At 40.5% G+C, this 24865-nt stretch overlaps 2 protein-coding genes across 3 annotated transcripts in view; one reads left to right on the forward strand and one right to left on the reverse strand.

Annotated features, from left to right (window-relative positions):
* Rps6ka5 (ribosomal protein S6 kinase A5) overlaps window positions 1-20676 on the forward strand; it is a 187997-nt gene extending 167321 nt beyond the window's left edge. Inside the window, exons 17-18 of one of the 2 annotated variants that reach the window (XM_074067318.1) lie at window positions 1102-1355; window positions 3385-20676. In XM_074067318.1, coding sequence (XP_073923419.1) covers window positions 1102-1341 — 240 coding nt within the window. In that variant the 3' untranslated portion in view covers window positions 1342-1355; window positions 3385-20676. Of the gene's footprint in view, window positions 1-1101; window positions 2923-3384 lie in introns of those variants that run through there. The other variant, XM_074067317.1, reaches the window with a different exon arrangement.
* A 1010-nt stretch (window positions 20677-21686) lies between these two features.
* On the reverse strand, window positions 21687-24169 carry LOC141421394 (ERV-BabFcenv provirus ancestral Env polyprotein-like). Its single transcript, XM_074066958.1, has 3 exons — window positions 24149-24169; window positions 22497-23121; window positions 21687-22288 (listed from the first exon to the last, which is right to left on the reverse strand). The coding sequence occupies exons 1-3, from the start codon at window positions 24167-24169 to the stop codon at window positions 21687-21689; spliced, it is 1248 nt and encodes a 415-aa protein (XP_073923059.1).
* Between the last annotated feature and the right edge of the window lie 696 nt (window positions 24170-24865).

Here is a 24865-nt window from a genome sequence, read left to right on the forward strand (position 1 = left end):
GGACATGAAGTAAACTAATTGTATTAAGCATAGATTGTATTCTAGAAAGGCTTAGACTGCATGGTAATAACTGTACATTGTGCACCTTGTATCAATAAGATGCAGTGCATTAGTAATTGCTGAAAGATGAGTTAGGGAGACAAAATTATCTCCCTAACTCTTTGAGAATCAAGGGATTCTCTTGAGAATGGAGAAGGAAGAGCACTTTGTCAGGTGCACAATTGGATTTGAAAAAAAAATAATAAATGAGGACCTTTTGGGGAGTGAATAGAACTGCAGGAACTGGTACCAGATGATCCAGATCTTAGCGACACAGGATGTGGGGTTGCCAGGCACCACTACAACACTGCCCACAAAGAAAAGTCAGGACATGACAAAACTTTGAGAAGGAAGTAGGGTGAGGTATGTAATGCTAAGCTGCTCTGTGTATGAAGTGTCCAAGATGTACTCAAATGGCATTGCATTTGAAAATACAGCGCAAGGCCCCACAATGAATCAGTGCTGAGAATTTGGGGTTAGAATTGTAAATGTTAGACATAGAACCAGTAAAAGTAGTGGGGACAGGGTGTTGGTTTAAATGACCGATGTTCTTTAGGAACTTCCAGTTGGTCAGTGGCTTCTTACTGGGATGTAGTGCTAACTTCTTCAAAAGATTCATTAGGGGCTGGAGATATAGTTCAGTGGTAGAGTACTTGCTCAGCCTGCATGAGGCCCTGGGTTCTATCTCCAGCCCTGGAAAAAAAAAATAGTATTGAATCATGACCCCTGAGTAGCCCAACTGGCTTGATTCAAAGAGATTCCCCCCTCAACCCCGGGAATCTTTCCCAGGCTGGGGTTGTGACTCAGTGGGAGACCACTTTCCTAATATGTGTGAGGCCCTCGGTTCCATCCCCAGTACTGCAAGAGAAAAAAGAAATCTTTCCTATAAACTTCTCTCCTCTGAAGGAGGTTAGGAAATAAAAGTTTTCAGAGCTTTGTTTCCAAAACAATTTGGGGCTGGTGTTGCCAGCAGAAAGTTGTCCTTTTGCTGTAATTCCTAGCTGCTATGAAAACTTCAGTACTTTTCTCTTCAGGAGGGCTCCTTTTTTTTTTCTCCCCTAGGCCTTTAACAAATACAAGAGAGAGGGGTTTTGCCTTCAGAATGTCGATAAGGCCCCTTTGGCTAAGAGAAGGAAAATGAAAAAGACAAGCACCAGTACGGAAACGCGCAGCAGCTCCAGTGAGAGTTCCCACTCCTCTTCCTCCCATTCCCATGGCAAAACTACACCTACCAAGACGCTGCAGCCCAGCAATCCTGCTGACAGTGGTAACCCAGAGACACTCTTCCAGTTCTCCGAATGAGTGGCATAGGAATGGTAGGAATGGCATCAGTGACCCATTGCACCTTTATTTCCCTCAGCATGTGCCTGAGGTGATGTTCTGTGCTTTAAAAGATGTGTCCCAGTGGTCTCATTGAAGTCTGCCTCTTAATGAATTTTTTCAGGAAAGCCTATTTGGTTATCCTTGTCCAAAAGCACTGGACAGAGAACATTACTGTGAATAAGGCACATGTAATACTTTTTGGCGACCTAGCATGATGCCAACAGGACTGTTCTTGAAACAGCAAAGGTGTCTGTACATGAAGTAGGGACTGGTCAGGTTGGCGCTGCCTGTGACAGGTTTTCATATCTCCAACAAGACTTAATGTTGCCTTTTGCTATGCCTGGTGGACAAGGTGGACTTTTAAGGGATTTTTATCTTTTGGATAGTGATTTATCAGAGAAAAAGGTCTGTCTTCAAAAGAGATTCTGTAATGAATTTTATTTGTGGCTTATACTTATTTCTTGAGAGAGAATTTTAACTTATTGTTTTTATTTTATGGTTATATATGATGATAACCTGCTATTATTAATCCTTTTCTAAAAAGTTAAAAAAAAAAAGCAAAAACAAAAACCTAAGAACCTAAGGTTCCACACTCTGTATTTGGGATCTGAGATGCATGCTATGCTACATTTGTTTTTAATTTTGCACTGCTCTTTCCTGGCAATTTGTTTTAATGGTTATTACAGAATATTAAGGTACATGTCTCTCTGTTTTAAGTAATATTACACTCTGTAAAAGAGTGTGAATAAAGCAATCTATTTTATAAAGTGCACTGTTTAAAGCATATGTACTGTATTTTTTTCCATTGTCTACTTTAAACTTGTCCTCATGTCCCTTTTCTGCTTTGTATACAACAAGTAGAATAGGGTGTGTTGTATAATGAGTCATTAGCAACTTATGCATCAATATGAGGAAAAACTAAAGGGAAATTATACTCAACACTGTGCTTCATATCTGTACACTGTGTTGTACTACAGTGAGACATTTCCTCCTGTAGTCATATATTATGTACATAATATTTAGAATCATACCTATGACTTGTTTTGAATTTTTCTGTTCAATTTTAAATCCAGAAATCATGTTTTATATACTTATGCAGAGCACTTTTATTGCTCAAAAGTTCTGAATTCATACAGAAAACAAGTGCTATGCGATGAAAGATTGCTGCATTTTCAAATACAAGTAATTGATTCCCTATGCAAAAAAAAAAGAAGTGATTAGATTTGTATGGTTTTTTTTCTTTTAAAGCCATCACATGGCATGTCAGGACTGAGAAGAGTGATCTTTGCTATGTTTACAGGAATCATGCTTAAAAAAAAAGTGCCCAACATGCTTATTTTGCAGTTTCTGTTAATGATACATTTTTAAGCATTACTTTGGAATTTGGGCATGATATTTATTTTTCCCTTTCTTGAGGTGATAGCAGCATTAATTTTAACCAGTTATGAATACTAAAAATATTGCACTCTATGTAATGGTAGTGTATTTATTACTGAACCAATGTGTACATGAATAGCACAGACAAAAAATGGTAAATATTAAAATATTTTCAAAAAATCATATCCTGTTCACATTTTTGTCCACAGTGGTTTATGGGAATAACTTTTTATACTTTTACTGGCTCAAATGGCTACAGAATTCTCATTGAGTTAATGAGAATTTTGTAGCTTTCAGTCATTCTTGGTAATGCTGGGAAATTTTGGTTGAATTATTACCAAACTAGCTAATTCAAAAACTGTGATTCTCTCAGGCACAGATTTACAATAAGAAAATGTCCATTTATTTTTACACTGGATGTATTTATTTGGTTTATATTTGGGAATGTATAAGTTAGCTCTTCAAAATCACTTTTTAAACTGTGTTTTCTGGTACAAAATATGAGTGTAATGTACAAACTAAAAAGCAATTGAATAGCCAATAGAAATTGAGCCAGAAAAATGGTTCAACAGTATACCCAGATGGTTGACTGATTCATTGTGAATATTTGGATTGATGGGTTTCTTTTCATTGCTTTTCCTTTAGTCTTCTCCTGGTGGACTTGACAGACACTGAAATGGATAAAAGTCAGGCAGAGTGAGAGGAAGGAGGAAAGACCAGGCTGTCTGCAAGCTCATGAGCCTGCCTGCATTATCTAGATGGGGCTTTGGAAAAGACCTCAGGAAACACAGGTTCTTGTGCTCTGTCAGATATCATCATCCTCACTCAGCTTAGAAAGACCCAAAACACAGCATCTGATACTAAATTTGTAGCAGATAAGTTGTATGCAGGCTCTCTGTTAGTGTATAGCAATTGCCCTTTAAAATTCACAAAGCAGCTTTCATTTGGTCACATCAAAATTAAACTTAAAAAATACTTCACATGAAATATTAAATGAGAGAACTCTTGATATGAGGAGTAAATAAAAATAGATCTAAGAAAAATAAGTATGTACATTAAATTCTCTTTTGACACTAATTTTGGTGTTAGAACCAATTTTCTGCTTTGCCTATTAATTGTATTATATGTAATTTATACCATCATAAATCCTGACTCATTTATTTTAAAACTATATATGCATAATATATTGAGAGGCAAGAATAATAATAAAAGGTTGGTAACAGAAGAAATAAATTAAGAAAGATCAGTTTCATATAATTACTATGCCAGATCTTGTGGTTGAATGAATTCAATTAGTTATTTTGAAATCCATTAATTCTCTCAACCTCTATAAACTCAGAAACCACTGAATTACTGGAATGAAACTAATTTCAATGTGATTGTCTGTCTTGAAGTTGCAGGTTCATTTGCCCATGAAAAACTGCCTTTTATTTTTTTAGATTACTACTAACTTCTTAAATAAATATGTAAATAGCTAAATTTTAAATATAAGGTAAGTTATTTTATAGAATCCTACTAGAATAACAGTGACTGGCTTACTTTTTAAATAAGGACATTCCTTGGTAACTCAGAACATACTCAGATATTTTATAAAAGTCATGCAGTTTATTGTCTACATATTCACCTTGCCTCTGTTTTAAATAGCTGTTATTGCTTAAGATTAATTAAGAACATAGTATCTTACAATGTTGAAAATTTTTAAATTACTGGTTTTATCTATGTCTTGGACTACCTGATTTTGGGTGTTCTTTCAATGACCAATAATAATTTGGGTGTTTGTGTGGTAATATTTCTAGTATTCCCTAAAAGCTAAGTAAGTAAGTTAAATTCTGATATTCCATTTAGGATATGTCAAAATAATTGTCTTATAGATGAATTATTGCAACCTGATGAAAGATCTTAAAATTTTGATGTTTTGCCTCTCAAATGCCTTATACCATAAGAACCTAATTTCTGGTCTTTAATTATACCACCTCGTGAGTATAATTACTTGATATCATGAGTATCATTACTTGATATCTTTATCCAGCACTAAAAAAACCAACATAAAAAGCTTTAATGAAATGTGGAATTTAAATATGAGTCATTATAAAACTCAAGAATGGAAACAACCTATAAGATTAACAAATTTATTTGATACAAAGAAATATGTATCAAATAAATATTTTAAATATAATATACTCAAAAGAAATTGCTGCTATTGCAACATAAAGGTTTTATTCACCATCATGTCAGTAACTTCAATACAAATTTTGACATTCTTTAGAGAGAATATTTTCCTTAAAAGTAATTACATGTGTTTTGATTCTGTTGGGAATAAAAGGCCTATTTTCAAGGGACAGCATCTCCTTAAGAACATTAAATTAGTCTCACTTCAGTCCTCATCATCAGCATTGCTTACTTTTGAGCTTTCAAGATACTTTTGCTGAGCCCTTTTCCTGGTATGCACCTTTCCCTTTTATGTAATTCAGTAGGTACCTTCTGTTCCAAATGCTTCTTCCCCCTGCCCATGGCTGAGGTGTATCTATTTCATGAATTTGTGAAGTAAGCAAGGGCCAGAACTTTTATATTTTCCTAGCATCAGGCTGACAAGGAGTAAGAAACTAAAGTGGATCCCAAATATATGTGTCTTGGCATCTTTCTTTCATTACTTCATTGCTTTCAACCAGATGGCAAAAAGCTGATATTGTATGTTTAGAAGGAGACTTACATTAAAAGGCAGTATGCTTGGTGGTTACTCATTGAGCTTAATTTTCCTGGCATATTTCTGCTGGGATAGGTGGAAGGACATGTTGTGATATTTTCCTATTTGGAATTCTGCTTGGCTGGTTGTAAGGCATTGAATACTTCAGATAAGCAAGTTTGTGTTTAATATAGCAACTGGTCTTCAGAGCACAGGAATCCCAGATAACATCTAGTATTCTGTTGTTCCCATCATTCTTTTTTATTGTATTATTATATTATTATATAACACTTACAACTTACATGCTTTTAGAAAATTTGTCTCTTTACTTTAAAAATCTGCTTTTATCGGTGTCCTTTCCTACAGTAAGCAGTCTTTATGTTTGTGTCTTAAAGCCCTTCTGTGTTTTAAAAAAATGAAGATGAAAACAGAAATAACAGAAAAGAAATATCATGACCTAGAGAAAGAAATTGAAGTTGTATAAATGGAATACAGTGGCTCTGTTTTCTAACATTTCTTCTTGGTAGATAGATTGGAAAATCATTGGTTTTTTTATTCGCTTTGCTTTAGAATCCAGTAAGGTTGAGGCACTTGACGTTTTTAACTGCAATTTTATGTTTAACTTTATAAGAGGCTGTGGAGAAGGCCTTTTCTCTCATTCCCTTGTTACTAAACCTAACTGGGGCTAACTGGGTGGCAACGGGAGATGCAGAAAGAACAAAGGATAGACAGAAAGTTGGTACCAGGTGTATTGGGCACTCAGGTGGAGATGCACAATCCTCATTGCTTCTTTTCTCTGTTATTCTCTTCGTTTTACTCTGCTTCTTATCTCTATCTTTATTCTTTAAGGCCTTATCCCTTTACAATTCTTTAAAGCCTTGCTTCTAAAGTCTTCTTTAAAACCTTGCTTCACTGTTCTTTAAAACCTCTTTCCTTAGACTCGCACTGTCCCATGTTTTCCCTTAGCTTTTCTTTAGTATATTCTCTCTTAAAGTCTTTGCCCCAAACTTGCACTGTCTCATGTTCCCTGTAGCTTTTGTTTAGCTTAGCTTTTCTAAAGCCTATGTATAAAGTTCTCAGTGTAGACTTTCTATCAACCCTTTAGCAATTCTTTTCCCTTCAGCAATCTCCCTCCGGCACTTTCCTTTCAGCAATTCATTTCCCTTCAGCAATACTTTTCCCTTCAACAATTCTTTTCCCTTCCAAAGCCTCCCACACCAAAAAGCCAAAAACCCAAAAGCCAAAAACAAAAGCCTCAAGCAAAAACCCCAAAGCAAAAGCCTCAAAGCAAAAGCCTCATGTCCTCCTTCAGTAAGTCTTTTATACCCAGTGGTAAACAGGGTGGAGCATTGTAACAGGAGAAACCTGCTTTCCTGCTTCTCTGAACATAAAGAACTTATGAAAAGCAGCTGTTCTGAATTTTCCTCTTCTGCAGTTGAGGCTGTGCCAATCTCAGCATACAGATAAACATCCTAGCCATATAAAACAAGTTGAGGATGTGTTTCTTGTTTCTCTATACTCGGGAAGTGTTTGTGCTGGTATTATTACTTCCCTACATGTTTAAAATAATTCACCATCAAAGCCACCTGAATGAAAAGTTTTGTTTGTGTTAAACTTGCTTTTAGTTGGATTTTGTAGATCATTTACAGTTAATGTGATAATTCTTTGCTGGTTTTCAATCTACCTTCTTAAAATTAAAATTCTGTCTGTTCCATTTCCCTATGTCATTATTTCCCTTTTCTGCTGCCTTTTGAATAAACAAGTATTCTCTACTACCCACCTTTAAAAGTCTGTATTTAGTTTTGATGGCCTACCCCTTTACACTTCCTGATGTTTTTCATTCCATCCTGTTTTTTCTTACTTCCATCTGGTTTTTATTGTTGTTTTTTCCTGCCTGGAAAATTCTCTTTAGTATAGCCAAATGTTTCTCAAGGATGGCAGTTGCTCTGTGAAATGCATTGTTAGGCGATTTCATCATTTTGCAAACATCAAGATCAGCCTGAGACAGCCATGACATCACTACTGAACATAACTTTTGGAGCGGCTGTCATACCTGTGGAAATGTCATTATGTGGTACATCAGTGGATTATCTTAGCTTTTACTTTTTGAAGTCCTTCTTTTGCTTTTTTTTTGTGTAACACCTTTACTGGAATAAAATTTATATGCCATTTGATTCACCCATTTCAAATGTACAATTCAGTGTTGTCTTCATTTTTGAAGGATATTTTTGCTGGGTATGAAATTCTAGGTGTTCTTTAACTTTCAAGGTGTCATTACATTCCTTAAGTTCTGTGGCAAAGTCAGTCATCAGTCTTACTTCTTTTGAACCTAATGTGTCTTTTTGCTCTGGTCACTTTTTAAATTTTCTCTTTGTGTTTAATTTTTAAAAGTTTGACTATGATATATCTATATGTGATTTTCCTTATCTTCCCTAAAGAATCTCTTGATCATCTTTTCTTATTGGAAATTCACAGCCAGTCATTCTTCACATGTTTTTTTCCAATCTGTTATCAGTCATTATTCTTTAAATTCTCCAAAGCCTTTTCACCATATTCCATGTTATCTTCCAGTCTTCCTTATATTTTCCATCTCTATTTCTCCCTGTACCTCAGTCTGTACAAATTTTACTGACCTGTCTTCTAATTTACTTGTCCTCTGTTCTCCTTGGTCTAATGAATTTTAAATTTACTTTCATATGTTTTATTTTCAGTTCTGAAATGTTCATTGAGTCTTTCTTATACATACCAACTCTGTGCTGAATTTTCAATCCTTTCTGCTATATTCTTGACCATATTACTCAAAATAATTTTAACTCCATCTGAAAAATCCCAAAGTCTGAATTCCTACCAGTTGGTCCTTCCTGTTGTCCATTTTTCCCTCTCGATTTTCAATCATTTTGTCCTGTATTTTAGCATGACTCCAAGCTTGGCTGGAAGGTTTACATTGTGTATCAAAGATTGCTGAGGCTTTGGGTGATGTTTTTTTTCCCCTGGATGGTTGTGTTTTCCTCTCAAGAGCAAATGAAGTCCAGACAGATCTCTGTCATCCTATCAAAGGTTGATTTTAGATTTTATTAGGGCTTGTATTTCAGCTTTGCTCTTACTCCCAGCACACAGCCTCTTCAGGTTCTCAGCAAAAATGTGAGGTCTTTACAGGGCTGCTTCATCTTATTGGTATTGAATTGCCTTCTCTGTCTCCTCAGTACCAAGAGTTGCTACTAAGATCTCTGCCCAGTTCTTTTTGTCTCCCAACTGCTGCTTTTGAGGGGTTTCCTGCAGTCTCACCTTGTGCACCTGACTGGCAGAAACCTCAAGGGCATATTGTAGCAAAACTTCAAGTTTACTTTCCTTAAGTTTTCTTCTCTCTGGGACTTTGCCCCTCAACTCCAACTTTTGTCTCTTCAACCAAATGGGATTCCTGCTTTCTGCTAGGCACTATTTTAATTCTCCTGCAATGAGTTTGCAGTGCCTTCAAAGGAGTCCAAATGGCTGTGATACCACCTCCATATGCTGCCTCCCTTACAGGGATATGGCTACCCTCCCTCAGCCTGCATTGGTTTGCTCCCCAATGCCTATACAAGATGTTATGTAAATCACTTAGCAGATGACATGATTTCATTCTTCTGGTTAAATAATACTCCACTATGTGTACATACCATATTTTCCTTATCCCTTCATCTGTTGCTGAATCACACTTATAGTAATTAACATTGACTTTTTTGGGGAACATGCAAGAGAGAGAGAAAGAGACTGATCTCATAGATGGTTACACCTTCTTACTTTATACAAATATTTTTAACCTTTGAAAAATTATATAAAGATTTAACCCAGTTCACAGTTTACCCACGATATATCTGTACTTGGCCCACCTTTTGAAAACTAAACCATGCTCAATTCTGAATCTATAATTGCTACATCATACAGACAAAGCAGCCCATGAAAACCTCACTTCAGAGTATGATTATTGGACAATTTGAGTTAAAACTCTGGAACTAGCCAGGCATTTGTAGACTTCATGCCTGTAATCCCAGCACTTGAGAGGCTAAGACAGGATAGAGTTCCAAGCCAGTCTCTGCTACATACTGACACCCTGTCTCAAAAAAAAACTCTAGTAACAAATTTATGGAGAACAAATTTAGCTCTGAAATCAAGTCTTTTTATTAGTGTGAGATATGATAAAGAATCAGCATGCTGTAAATCAGCATGAGTTAAACTGAAGTTTAACTCAAGTTAAAATGAGTTTAACTCATTTTTAACTTGACTTTTTGAAAAACATTTCACAAGTGACTAAGCACTTATTAAATGCTTTGTGGTACTAAAAAACAAGTTGGTGTTCTTATTCTTCTAGAATAGCTTAAATGTCAGTGTTACCAAGAGGAAAAATGTGAAATCTGAGCACCTATTACTGTTAAAATGTAGTCAAATCAAGAATTTTATTCTTCTTTATTATTCTTCCCAACCTCAGAAACTCCTCCCAATGGATTATTTTTCTATTCCAAAGACAGATTCCAGAGGTAACAATTTGTACTTGTGATTAAAATCTATCTTCATGTGATCAAAAGATAGTCGAAGGACTAGACCATCATCATAAATGGTAGCTCCAAGATTCTGGCATGCACTCAGAGGACAGGTCGACAACCTTCAGGATCTTTGGTTTAATCTTCTGGGAATTATAACCGCCTTAGAATGGTTTGAGAACTTCCAAGTAAAGTGAAAGAAGCCAGACACAAATGGCCACATATTACATAATTCCAATTGTATGAACTATTGAGGGCTACCAAGACAGGAAGAAGTGTGGTTTCTGCAGGCTGTCAGGAGGGAGAAGTGGGGAGTGACTTAACGGGTACAGGTGATAGAGTTTAGGGGTGATAAAATATCTGGAATTAGATAATGCTACTAGTTGTACAGTATTGCACATATACCAAAAACTGCTGAATGATACATTCAAAATGCTAATTTTTTTAAGATGGGGTCTTGGTCTGTTGTCCAGACTAGCTGGACTCAAGTGGTCCTTCCACCTCAGCCTCCCAAATAGCTAGGACTTCAGACAGCATACCCCTATTCTGGAGTAGAATGATAAATGTCATGAGTGAATTTCATCTTAATTTTTTAAAACTATACACACACACATATGACACACGTGTGCATGCAAAAACCACCAGCAAGAAAACATGCAGTCATTTGAGGAAATGGTTCCTAATGCCTTGCTGTTGAGAGAATACCATCCCAGCCCTCCTTTCTTTGGCAGCAACTCCATTTGAAGCATGGTCGATGTCATGATTGGAAAATCTTTTATAAGCAGAAATGAAGTTCTTGGAGACAAAATAAATTTGTCTCTTGCACATAACACCAAAGTTCCACCTCCACAAAAAGAAGACACCTCCTTTGGAGCATATTTATCCCAGTGTTGAGTGACATTGGGATTACGATACCAGAGTACAAGTATATTTCTTGTATCCCTGACTCTAAAGGTTAATCCCTTACTTTTGATCTCATTGCCTTAATGGGACCAATGGAGTCTTGTTTTAATTCACTTTCCTTTGGTGAGTGCTTTTCTAAAATCTCTCTTGTCCTGCTTATGTTAATATTCTCTCAGAAGCAGGCTTGTTTGCACAGTCAACTGAAATGTTATTTGTAGCAATTGTCTTAATCAACCAGAGCAGCTCTGAAATACCATAAACCTAATGCTACTCATGATTTTACCATTTTACTAGTCAGAGGCTGTCTTGTCCCTCTTAAAACCCCGATATTTTAAATGTATGTTGGAGTTAACTGTTCTGACACTTATGCTCAGGTCATCACAAATGAGGCAGTCACTCTACAGCTAAGCTATACCTCCAGTCCCCAAATGTCTTTGTTCTGGGTAATTTATATTCATTGAACACAAACATTTTATTAACATGAGAGTGAACTTATAGCTCTTTTTATTCACGAATTGAGATAGCACATGAAACTTTGCATTTGTTCTTGACAAAGGCAAAGATGAACTGTACTGAAGAAAACTAATTAGGCTTTAAATACTTTCAAAGGCTTTTTTACAAATGTAAACAATAGTTTCACATTGCAAATTGTTTTATATAAAATCTTAATGTGAAGAATATATATATTATAATTCAATAAAGTCAGTAGTTTTTTATAAATTTTGTCTGGCAAATGTTTTAAAGATTTTTTTTTTTTTTTTGCAGTTCTGGGATTTGAACCAGAGCTTAGCACTTGCTAGGCAGTACTCTATCACTTGAGCTATGCCTTCAGCCCTTTTTGCTCTGATTTTTTTGAGATAGGGTCTTGCTTTCTGCCCAGGCCAGCAGCCTGGACCATAATCCTCCTATTTTACACTTACTGCCATTGCTGGGATGACAGGCATGTACTACATGCCCAGCTTTTTTCTGTTGAGATGGGGTCTCACAAACTTTTTTAGCCCAGACTACAACTTCCCACAGGTATCCCACCTAGGATGGCAGGTGGATACACCATGCCCAGCCATTGGTTGAGATGGGGTACTGAACTTTTTGCCCAGGCTGGCCTTGGACCATTGTCCCCCTAATCTAAGCCTCCCACGTAGCTAGGGTTATAGACATGAGTGACCAGCACCTGGCTTGAAGATATTTTTATAATAACTATTTATTGTAATGTTTTTAATATATTTAGAATACAAAATGCTTAAATTATAAACTTCAATAAGTACTTCATTGCATCATTAGTCCAGTTGTATATCTTTTTGTGTGTGTGTGTGTGTGTGTGTGGTGTTTGGGTTTGAACTCAGAGCTTACACATGAGCCACTCCACTAGCCTTGTGTATGTGTGTGTGATGGATTGTTTCGAGATAGGGTCTCAAACTATTTGCGCGGCTGGCTTCGAACCGTGATTCTTCTGATCTCTGCCTCCTGAGTAGTTAGGAATACAAGCGTGAGCCACTGTGCCTGGCTAGTTGTATATCATTTTTAAAAGCAAGAACGGACTGAGAAGATACTGGCGATTTTGTAGTGTTTGTGTTCTGCAAGCAGTTCTAACACAGCTTTTCGATATTTCAGGAAAATCTACCAGGATGTTGCAGATTTGTTGTTTATTTGAGCGTCCTTCATTATTTTTGAGTCTGGTGTTTGCTTCCTACTGTCAGAATAATCAAACCCTGAAAAAAATGCAGAAAACTTTTTTTCTAAGCATGAATACATTCAGTGAAAAACTTGAATTTTTAAAAATTCTAATTAAGAGTTTAAATTAACATATTTGAGCCATATGTATATTCCGAAATCTGAAAAGATAAATATTGGTAACTCTGCATAATCCTCACTATGTGGGCTTTTTACAAATTAACTCTTGTGCTGGTTGCCTGTTAAGTTTTTCAAATGTAAGGTTATAGTGGCTGTATGAGATCCTAGCAAGAGGCTTGGCTTTAAATCTAGCATACTCAGAATTATTAAATTATAAGTCACCATGTCAATTCTTCATGCTCCAAGTGAGGTTCTGTGGACTATCATTTCTTAAAATTCAGATCCATTAGTAGTCTATCTAAATACATACCTTATTTGGAGGAAAAAACTTTCTGTGTTCTAGTTACTGAAGTACTAGACCTGTTCTAGAACTGTAGAGTTGTATGTGTTTATGGGTGTGCATTCACACATTTGGGAGCTGGCAACATCTAGTTCACAAGACCCATTCCTGCCACTGCAGGACAGGCAATACAGTGATCCCCACTGTATTGAAGTATATACAATTAAAACCATGTTAAGTTTCTTTTAAAATGAAGGATAAGGGTACTAATCATTCACTCTATGAACACCACACTGGTTCTTGAAGACTCAATGCAGCTATAATGGGTGAGACCATTCCAGAATTACAGCATTATTTTAATTTAGCTTTAAAAAATGGTTAGGATTTTTCTTTAATTCAAAGACTTCAGAGTGTTAAACTTCGAGTATTTAAAATACACTTAGGTAGTAGGTGCTCTGTTTTTTATTTGTAGGGTATTGGGAAGTTGTTTTTTGTTTTTATTTGTTTTTGTTTCTCATTTGTTGAGACAGGGTCTCTCTGTATAGCTCAGGTTGGCCTCCATCTAGAGCTCCCCTTGCTTCCACCTACCCAGTACTGGGATTGCATTGACTTTAAAAAAATAATAAAGTAAGGAAGGCGTTTTATTTATTTGGTTGATTTTACCTAGACATCATAAATGCATGCTTGCTTTTTTCACTGTTCATTGATGAAATTTGTTGATGGAGAATTTTAGTTTGATTAGTCTACTCTTTGCTAGGTGTTAGGGTTTGGTTTATTCTGTCAGTGACAACCTAAGAGGTTTCCTGCACTGGAAAATCTGATGAAAATAGTTGTTTTGTATGAAATTGTTTCATTGAGAGGAATTTCTCAAAGACTGTGTTGGAAGATAGGCAAATTATCTAAAGCATCCGAAGCAATGATTCTTTTTCTTAGAGAACTCATTTTCAGATAGGACAGGAAGCATAGTCAGCACTTTTGTGCTGTCCTTCTGGGCTTCCTTCCATTTTGACTGCTTCCCAGACTTAAAAGTGTTTCCCCCAGGAGAAGCCTACTGAAACTCACTTATATTTAAAGATAAACATTTTTAACGTGGAGAAAATAAAAGTTGCATGTTCACCTTTGCAGCACTAGGCACCTGCACTAGGCCAACAGTGTGTGAATACAATTGGCTGCTTTTCAGTTAAATTCAAAACTACATCAAAAGCAGTTCCAAACCAGATTTTATTATGGTGGATTTCACATTGTTGAATAATAACAAAAATATTTGCTTGTGTGAAGGTATTCAGACATTGGAAATGAGTGGTTTGTGAGCCATAGCTCTGAGGAAACATTTTAGGTGAAATTTCTATTTTTAAATGCAGTTTTGCAAAAAGGAGGTGGGAAGGCAGCTTTGTACTGTATTTCCAGACTGACTGGTGACCCTGAGCAAGTCACTCAACCTCTCTGCGCCTCCACATCTTCATCTCAAAGTGGAGATAATTATACTGGACCTGCCCTACCTCACCAGCCAAAGGACCAAATCAAAGGAGAGGAAAGAACTCTATAAGGTGCACTGATACCAAAGACAGGTGGAACAGAAAGTTAATATTTAATGATGAAGACTTTATGTTGTAGAGGAATTCAATTTAAAAAGTCTTTGTCTGGTTCTGTATAATGAATATTGACTAGCATTTTGAATTAGAACTGAGGATGTAGGTATAAAATGAGACCAGCCCTTAATATTTATTGTCAATAAATAATATTACTAAAATTTATGGTACATATTGTAGGTCTGAGTGTGAATTTAAAATATTATTGCATCTCTGGGCTCACCTATAATCTGGTTTACATGTATAATCTCAGGTATTTGGGAAGCAGAGATGGGGAAGATTGTGGTTCAAAGCAAGCCTAGGCAAAAAGTTAGTGAAGCTGGGCATAGCGGTCCACATATGTAATCCCACCAACATGGGAAGCATAGGTAGGAAGATCACAGTCTGAGGCAGCCCTTGGCAAAAAGTGCAAGATACTGTCTGAAAAACAACTGAAGCCAAAAGGGGCTAGGATGTGGCTCAAGTGGCAGGGCACCTGCCTAGAAAGCACAAGGGCCTGAGTTCAAACCTCAGTACTGCCAAGAAACACACACACACACACACGTATATATATGTATAAAATTGCACTCAACTGGTGTGTAAAACGACTTTTATGTGAGTCAGCTTAATTTATTTCTGAGAGCTATACAGAAAACCATATTAGGCCGTGTCACAGTGGTGTTTCAGGCTATCCAAGAACCACCAAGTTCAGGAGCTGTAGCACTCACAGTGCTTTATACTGCTGGAAGCAGGGTTCCTTCCTGTGACCTCTCTCAACATAGGCGACAGGTGCTTGTAGAGCCTCTTCCTGAAAGCTTTTGGGGGAAGGGTGGGGTTGCTACCTCACTATTTAGCTTTCTAAAGCTTCCTAAAACTTAGAACAAATCTTGTGAGATTTTAGATGCTGCAAGCATTTTTAAATTTTTATTTAAATGCCATCCTTATTTTAGAAGCCTAGTTAGTGTAATATTTTCTGGTCTGTTTTTTCATGGCTTTCCCCTTTGGGTAAGTTGTTTTCTCCATCTTCTTAATAATTGAAAATATTTTCTCCTCTACCATTTAGTATTTGTGATGCCAGGGAAGGAAGGGATACCTGTGTTTTACATGGTCTGCCATAATGAGTTTGACTCTCATCTTTCTGTAGCAACTAGGTTTGTTTTCATCACCTATTTAAAGTTCCTTAAAAATGGTAGAAGCAAGTCATTTCAGGTCAAGTGCCTGAGAAACTGTTTTAGGACCCAGGGTGGAGTTTGAGGAACTGATGGGACCCCCTGAGGAAGCAGTCCAGGTGGTTAGTGCTCTTAGGGAAAGGCCACAGAGGACTGGATCCCTTCCCAGAGCAGAGTGTTTCCTTCTAAGGCGCACTTAAGTTCAAGGACACTTACAGTTGGGGGAGACGGGGTTCTAATATAAGCCAGATAAGACTCTGAGACAATGTGTTAATTGTCCTTTAGCAGTCAGATTCGAGGTTATCATATAGAATTGATGTTAACTCCACCCTTTTTTCCATTTTTGGAGGATAATCCCTTGGTTTTGCTAACTGGCCCCAAATTGGCATCAACAAGTAAATCACTTTACCTGTATATTTTCTTTGGCTCTTCCATTGTACATCCACAGGAACACGCCATGATGTTCTTTCTTTCTCTGACTTAAGGGAAGCTAGGCTTGGTCTAGCTGCAGGTACCATGTTCTTGAACCACATGGAGAGGAGTGAGCCAGACTCGAACAACAATTCTCTGTGTGAAGTCGTTAGATCAACTGCCAGTCACATCAGCCTCACAGCGGTCCATGGTGGCCTGTCAAACAGATTTGCTAGCCAGAGTGGAGTTATTTATAAAATAAAGCCACACTCAGTGGCCTTTTAAAAAACTTATGCTTTTAGCCATGTGAGTGCAGCATGTCTGGCCAAAGCTTTGCTTCCCATTTTACAGGGCTGGTGCCAAAGGTGTCCTTGGAGACTTTTTGTTGGTGGCTCAGGTCATTGCCCAACAAGCAGGAACTAATTCCATCGTTCCCCAAATACAAAAGGAGCATCTGTTGTAATATTCAGACCCCCAAGCCACCCCACAGGTTCCAGACCAGAACCAAGCACTCATTCCTACTCAGTGGGGCAGACTCTTCTGTCTGAAGAAATTGCTCACATTTTTCTTTCATTCATTTTCTCCATATTCCCTTCCTGGCATCATGAGGTTCTTTACCTGCCTGTCTGTCTCTCCTCCTCCTCTTTCCCCTCATCTCATTTTTTCTTTTAAAAAGAAGTAAAAACGTTGTGAAGTGCCAAGTGCTTCCATGAAATCCATAGATAAAGGGTTGGTTTATGAGTAGATACTTCTTATTTCTGTGTGAACATCAATTTGAGTTGCAATTAGAACAGGGCTTTGACCTCTTTCAAAATCCCTTCTGGGCCAACCTCTGACAAGGTCACACCACTGGCATGTAATTTGAATTTTATTTGCATGGGTTTTTTTTTTTTTCCCATAAGTCTCTCCTGAAGAATGGAAGACGTTCTTATAACATAAGGAATAGAATTATTCTCACATCAAGGGTCAGTTTTATTTGAGGTCTTCATTTTATACTATCTTCCATCATGCTTATAAGTATTAATTCCTCCTCACTCCTCCCCCCTCCCCACAGGGAATGACTTTTTTTGGCTTGGTACGTTCCACATTTAGTAAGTTTTTCTCTACTTGCTTTCCTGAATTCCATATTTATATACTTCATGACAGATTTTTTTTAATTGATTCATTCTAGCTGGGCTAGAATCTTCCAGTATTAATTTATACTGAACTTTCCCTCACTTAAGAAAGCTAAGTGTAATATGTTCCTTTTGTTGCTGTAGATATGCACTTAATTTTAGTATCCTTGGAATGCTTCATTTTAATGATAAGCAGTACTTTGATTAAAAGTGAAGTGTCTGAAGTTAAGTTTTCTACTCTCAACTGTTTATGAAGACTTTTCAGAATTCCACAGTTGCTGTCTTTAACACTTAGCGGAGGCATGTACTCTTTCCCCTGTGGTCTTGATGTTAGGTTTCCCCTAGGTTAAGGCAGATCCGAATGAGTTACGTTGGCTTTAAAACACACATGGATTGAAAAATGGCTGTGTTGTAGAAATGTGATGTTTTCTTCTTCAGGGAATTTAACCAGAATGCTTTATTTTCAACAAAGTGTAAGGGCTTACTTTTTACTGACTTCCGTGTGTGTGTACAGATGTACTTGTTCAAGCTGTAAGAGAAGAATAAACCTGTCAATGTACAAACACCTGATACCTGGCTTGGATTTGTGGGGGTTTTCTTTGGGGAGGTGGGACTTATGTTGGTTTTTTTGGAATTAAGATCACTAAAGTAATACAAAGTCCATATCAGCAATTTTACATCTTAGATTACTTGAGTTGAGCTTCTGTTTGAAGTAACATTGTGTGGATAACGGAAGGTGGAGTTTCTAAACTGCACTTGTCTACTCCACTCTGAAGAGCACCTTCAGAGGTGCCCTAACAGCTCCAGGTGCCATCATCGCTATCTTCTACCCCTCTCTTGCAGCCCAAGAAGCAGGAGGAAAAGCCCCTGGCAGACTGGTAAGGGAAATACCTGAGTCTTCATGACAACTTTCCCAGGAGCTGGTTCCCCAGGCTCCTTGACTTCTTCCCCACCTAATCTTCTGTACCCCACCATTCCTTGCTCCCTTAGCCTTCACTGTTGTCATCTAAAATCCACCACCTTCTCTTCCTCAAAGCCAGCTTCTCTCCGTCCCCCAGTGCAAAAAGTCACCCAACTTGATGATTTGGAGGTAGTATCAGTAATTAGAATAAGCCCAGACATAGGGGCCATGCTAATGACCTATTGTTTCTTAACCCCCAAATGCAGTGACTTAAAATTCTTATTTATTAGTTTATTATTTATTAATTTGCAATTCCTATGGGTCAGTAATTTGGGAGCAAGTTAACTGAATGGTCTTGGGTCAAAGTCTCATAGTTGCGGTCAAGATGGAGACGATGGCTTATGGGCAGGACCTGGCCATGTGGGCCTCTCCAGAGGCTTGCTTGAGCACCCTGGCAATATGGCAGCTGCAAGGAGGAGCCACAGTCCTTTGATCTTGAAGAGCATTACCTATGCTGCCTTACATTCTCTAGAAACCCATAACTAATGACATCACACTAAAGTGGAGGAGAGTTAGGCTCCATCTTTTGAGGCAAGAGTACCAAAGAATTTGCAAATAGATCTTAAAAGCTCCATAGATCCTTACTCCTCCACAGTTACTAACCATGTGACATTAGGCAAGTTACACTCCTCAGCCCTAGTCTTTTCTTGTTTTAAGTTTTTTGCAGTATGGGTTATTAAACTCAGGACCTCACACTTACTAGACAAGCACTCTACCACTTTGCTTTTAGTTTGTTTTTCAGACAGGGTCTTACACTCTTTCCCTGAGCCAGAACACACAGCAGTTGTGTCATAAATGGCAATTATTGTTACATGGGCTCAGGAAGAAGACCAGGACAAGAGTCTGCTAACAGTGAAGGCACAGCTAGAGCCCAGAAAGGTAGAGAGGGAATGTTTAGGAAGATACGCTTGAGACAGGGAGCTTTCCCTGTCACCATACCCTGTGCTGCTCCTGGTTTGGGTCTGTGACCAAGCAGCAAGTGTATTAGTGCAGAAGTGCCAGTCTCTGAGCTGGAGGGAACCACTTTCGTTTGCCTGCTTTCCACCCTGTAGTAGATAGAAGCATGCCCCCAAAGACATCCATGTGCAAATCCCAGAGTCTGTGGACATGTTTCCTTAAATGGCAAGAAGAACCTTGCAGGTGGGATTAAGATAAGGATCCGGAGATGGGGTGATGGTCCTAGGTGATGTATGGATTGATGTATCAAGGGGGCCTTACAAGAGAGAGGCAGGAGCTCAGAAGAGATGCTATGGTGAACAACATACAGGAAGGGGCCTCAAGTTTATGGGCAGTGTTCAGACACTGGGAAGGGCCAAGAAATGGCTTCTCCCCACATCTTCCAAGCAGAGCCAGCCCTACTGACACTCTGACATAATTTTGGACTCTGATCTCCAGCTCAGAAGACAGAAACTCTACTTCAAATGGTGCAGTCAGAAACCCAAGACTGCTTCTCCCTCATCCAGTCAGAAGCTGTCTTCCCAGAAAAGGCAGGACATCCTCAGGACTCATCCTGCCCCAGTACCTGTTCCCAAGACTGAGTTCTGAGTGGGTGTGGACCGGAGTTAGACGCTCTCCCGTGCATCCAGCACTCCCTTGGAGGTATCATGGCCCTGCCCTGGCTCACAGAACAGAGATCTGGGACAGGGTAGCCAAGGGCGCCTGAGACTACTATGCTGTCATTGTGACCCCCATCTTATCTGCTCTCCCCCTGAACATGCACACACACACAACACATATGTAGCTCCTACCATCAGGTGTTACTCTGGGGGAAGCACGCTGTTGCCTAGCCCCAGTCAGGAACCGGTTTGTAGTTTCTCAGGACTGGGTTTTTGGGGAATGAGAATGATAACTAAAGGGTATGGGGTTTCTTTTCTAGTGATAAAACTATTCCAAACTGACTGGGATTATGGTGTACATATCTGTGAATATGCGAAAAACCATTGCATTGTATACTTTTAAGTGGGTGAGTTATACCATATATGAATTATATCTCAATAAATCTATATTTAAAGACCCTCCCCAAACATAAATTTGTGTTGTTTTAAGACACTAGATTTGTGTAATGTCTTACAGCAGCCACAGGAAATATACACACCCTCCTCCCCATCTCTCCTCACCTATGGGGTTGGGCAATAGGTGAATGCTCACCCTGTTGCTTGCTCTCCCCATTGTACTCTCCCTCTCATCTCTCTCTCGCCCTCTCTCCCTCTCTCACTCACTTTTTCTCCCTCTCTTTCTCCCTCTCTCTCTCTCTTTCTCCCTTTCTCTCTCCAATCCTCCCTCCCTCTCCTTCATGGTATTGTATAGCATCTGGGGAAAATGTATTTTTACCTAGCTGTGGGGCACAGGCTTTATCACACCTAGTGAGCACAGCACAAAGGAGATGCCTTTGGGATAAAACCATCCCATGTCCCAGTGCCCTGAGGGGCCAGGTGTCCCCTCCTTCCCACCTGCTTATATAGTGGCACTGCCTAGGACCAGGGCTGGGAGAGCTTTTCCTAAGACATTTCCATCTGGAGCTCAACCAGCTAAAACAAAGATTGGGGGGAGGTGTGTGTGCAATGAATGTGTCACCTGAGTGAGCTTCATTTGCTTCTCAGTTGAGTTTGAGCTCCCTTCCCTGGCATGTGTCCAGCCCACTTATTTATGCTTTGCATCAAATTTGAGATTGCAGGACATTTTTTTTTCTACAGCTTTGTTTTAAACTGTGTGAATAAACAAAGAACCATAGGGTTTTGTCATTTGCTGTGAAAGAAACATCACAGCTTGGTGCATTTTGCGCTGAGTTCATTTTTATTTCTCAGAGATCCATAGACCACCCTGCAGCTTCCAGAGCCTTTGCTCTCGACTCCTGTCCCATTCTTCTTCCTCTCATGGATCCCTGAACTCTCTTGCCCCACAAGAAGTTGTGGTGAAGTTGACTTTTGTTGGAAAAGTGGGCCCCAAAAGTGACCACGTGGAGAGGAGTGATCTGGCCAAGAGATTCTTTATTGCCAGGTGGGAGAGGGAGAGAGCCAAGGGAGAGAGAGAGAGGCAGGAAGGGCAGGGGCTTAAATACCCCTCAGTGGGACTCAGCATGATCTGATTGGTTAGGATCTTATGGTTCATGCTGATTGGAGGTTGGGGCAGAAGGAGGATTCAAGCTAGACTTGAGGCAGGACCGTGACCCTGGAAAACAGAAGCTTAAGGGTGCAATAAGAACCGAAACCTATCGGCGCCATTATTGCCAACATTCCTCCCTTTTTTGTTTGTTAAGGAAGAGGGGTGTTGTGTTCACTCTGGCTTCTTTGAGCTGGCAAGGAGCGACATAGAGGAAGGGACGGTTAGTTGGTAGATGGCATCAGAGTAGCGGGTCTCATAACCGCATACACCCAGGCTCCAAAGGTGAAAATTTCCTCTTCCCTGAATTCGATAAAGGTTCCCTGTAGCCATAGATCGTAAATGGTCTCCAGCCATTCCTCTGGGTCTCGGATGGCAGGTGTTAGCCAGCTGTCCTCACGTAGGGAATCAAGGAACTACAGTAGGCACCTTGTAAGGGATTGAAGTGGCTCAGAGTCCAGTGTCCCGGTAGGGTTCATCGCGGGTGTCCTCCGGCTGGGCTATGAGGGGGTGATATCCCTGAAGGAGAAGCTGGTTGAAAGTTTGATTAGAGATTCTGTTCACCTGAGATCTGAGAAACCATAATAAGCAGGGTAGGAGGGTGCAGAGAGCAATGAGCATAAGCAAAGGACCCAAGAAAGGCAGGAGCCAGGTGACGAGAGGAGAGCTCAGCAGGTCGGTTAAGGTGTTTTTACTGGGTCTCCTTAGGAGGTCCTTGGCCAAGTCTGTTAACTTGTTGACATTTTGTTCCACAATTCTGGACTCATTGACAAAATAGCAACATTCCTCCCGGAGGAAGAAACAGGTACCCCCTTTTTTGGCCGTTAAGAGGTCCAGGGCTCTACGATTTTGGAGGGCCACCTGAGCTAGAGAGGTGAACTGACGCTGAAGGGAGGCCAGTGAGGCCGAGGTGGATTCAAGGGTGATCTGTAAGCGCTCCTCAAAGTCCCTTGCTGAAATAACACTATGGCCAAGAGCTCCCCCACGAAGCCTGCGGCGGCAACGGAGGTTGCCAAACTTATACCGACCATGACGGGAAAGAAGGCAGCGCGCTTTGGTCAAGCGCCGAATAGGAGAGAGAATTCAGCTTCCCCATAAAGAGTAAGTTGGGGAACTATGATTACCAGTATGCAGGGCCCGGGGGTAGTTTGGGTTACGCAGGAGTGTAGGGTGTTGTGGCACCAGAAATATAGCCCCGAGGGAGACGCCAATTGTGCTGTAACTGTGATGTTGATATGACAGGAGAGAGAAAAGTTGGACCGAGATGTCGAGAGCGGGGTGTAACAGGTGTGTGTTCCTCTACACAAGGGAACTTGTGTAGAGTCAGGTGCCATAGAGGTACCGATGGCAAGGGAGGGGCGCATGAGGAGTTCCGTAAAGCAGGGGAAGCCTTGATAGAAGACGAAGCATTAATGGGAACTGCAGCCAGCAGAGGACGCTGGAGGGAGGCACAAAGAAAGCAGTCAATGACACTAATGGATGTGGTGAGGTTCATGAGTTGGAGTGAAGCCTGGAACTGTTGGAGCCAGGTAGGGGTGGAGGATTGTTGAAGGGCCTGCTGTAGGCTTTGTTCTGACTGGAGGACCTCTGAAGTCACCTCCTTTTGAGTAGGGATTGGAAGGGTGAGCTCCCTGGAAATCATAATGTCAGCTGAGGGTTTGGAGGCAGTGCACCCAGCATAGAGGGCTATCATTTCACCCTGAGCCCATCTGTTGTCCCATGGGTTGGGGATGTGGGCCACAATGGTCCCATTTTGTCCCCCATAAAGGGAGAATTCATTGTCTGGGCCCCTTAAATTCAGTACCTGGTAGATGTTGCAGGACCAACAGGGACATCCCCCATATTCCTGGGTATATGGTGCCCCCTTCTTGCAGTGGTCCTTAGTCTGGGAGAAGAAAGGACAATGGCATCCAAAGTCGCTATCACTCCTGGGTTTGAAGGGGACTGAGAGAGGGGTCTGGCACCCCTTAGGAGAGCAGTCTCCGGTGCCCACCAGACTGGTGAGAGAGGTTTGTGGGACAGTGTAGGTCTCCCGTATCTTAAACCTCTAAAAGTACCCTTCAGCATTAGCCTGCCCACTCATGGAGAGGCTCCATGTGAGTTGTTGAGAGTGGTGTGTGGGGGGGGTCCATCCAGGTGAAAGCAAAGATGTCCTGTGAGTCGGGGGAGGGGGGAATGGTAAAAAAGGCATCTTTGAGGTCAAGGACAGAGAAGTGGGTGGAGGAGGCAGGAATAGAGGAGAGAATGGTGTAAGGGTTAGGGACGAGGGGGTGTATGGGTTTAACAGCATTATTGATGAGTCTAAGATCCTGGACAAGGCAGTAGGTGCCATTCGATTTTTTTACAGCTAGGATGGGGGAGTTGTATGGGGAGTGGGTGGGTCTGAGGAGCCCCTTTTGGAGTAAATCGTTAATGATTGGTTGTAGTTCCAGCAGGCTGGAAGTAGGGAGGGGGTACTGAGACTGGCACGGAAAGTGATGAGTATTCTGTAAGAGGATCTTGATGGGAGGACAAGTTGCCAGGGAAGGAGTGTCCATGTCCCATACTCTAGGAACCACTCCTGAAGGGAGGGTTTGGCTGGTAAAATCAGAAGGGCCGGCCATAGCCATAAGGGCGAAAAGAGGAATGGGATAGAAGTTAAATGAGATGGAGGCCCAAAATTTGGTCAAAATATCTCTTCCCAGTAAAGGGGTGGGACATTGGGGCATGACTAGAAACTGGTGGGCGAAAGGATGACCCGAAAAGGAGCAGGAAAGCATGGGGGTCTTTGTGGGAAAAATAGTTTGTCCCCCTACCCCGACAGTAGGGGTTTGTGATGGGCTGGTTGCCCCCCAAAACTCTGTCAGAACTGAAAAAGTGGCACTGGTGTCCAGGAGGAGGCAGATGGGGCGCCCATCAACCAGAAGGCTTACCTTGGGCTCCAGAAACGACATGGTAGTCACTGGGAGGGGTGTCCCAAGGCCCCTTCAATCGTCTGTTGCCAGCCCTATGAGGTCTGGACTGGAATGTGAGACTGACCCAACCCCCCCGCCGGGAGCCAGGGCAATCAGTTGCCTAATTTCCAGGGGCATGGCATCTAGGACATGGCCATGGTGGCAGCTTGGGGTTGGGACAGGCTTTGGCCCAACGCCCTTCCCCTCCACAGCAGTAACAGGAGCCCAGAGGATGTCCTGCCGACAGGCGTTGAGAACCCCAGGTGGGACCATCTCCTGGCCCCCGCATGGCCTGAGCCAGCATTTTGTATTTTTGGCGTTTAGCCTTTTCATCCAGGGAGTGGAACACCTTGAAGGCAGTGGCCAGCACCTAGGTCTGAGGAGTGAGGAGGCCTCTATTGAGTTTCTTTAATTTAGCCTTAATGTCAGGGTAACTTTGGGAGAAAAAATAAGTCATAAGGAGCTGTCTACCATCTGTGGATTCTGGGTCAATGTTGGTGTATTGCTGGAGAGCCCCGGTTAATCTATCTAGGAAGGTAGAGGGGTTTTCTGTTTTATCCTGGATGATTTCCTGGAGTTTTTCAAAATTAATGGCCTTTTGTGAGGCCCATTTTAATCCTGCCAGGAGACAGGTGGCAAATTGGTTCCGGAGGGTGAGACCAGCCTGGGTGTTGTAGTCCCAATTGGGATCATGGT

Source organism: Castor canadensis, chromosome 3 (assembly GCF_047511655.1).
Source record: "Castor canadensis chromosome 3, mCasCan1.hap1v2, whole genome shotgun sequence".
Classification (NCBI taxonomy): Eukaryota; Metazoa; Chordata; class Mammalia; order Rodentia; family Castoridae; genus Castor; species Castor canadensis.

Excerpts from the sequence above, each read along its gene's own strand:
- LOC141421394 (XM_074066958.1), bottom strand. The coding sequence starts at position 24,169 with ATGTCGTTTCTGGAGCCCAAG. Across the intron at positions 23,122-24,148 it reads TGTCGTTTCTGGAGCCCAAG|ACTAAGGACCACTGCAAGAA; the intron begins GTAAGCCTTCTG and ends TTCTTCTCCCAG. Across the intron at positions 22,289-22,496 it reads ACCCCGCTCTCGACATCTCG|CGCGCTGCCTTCTTTCCCGT; the intron begins GTCCAACTTTTC and ends GCTTGACCAAAG.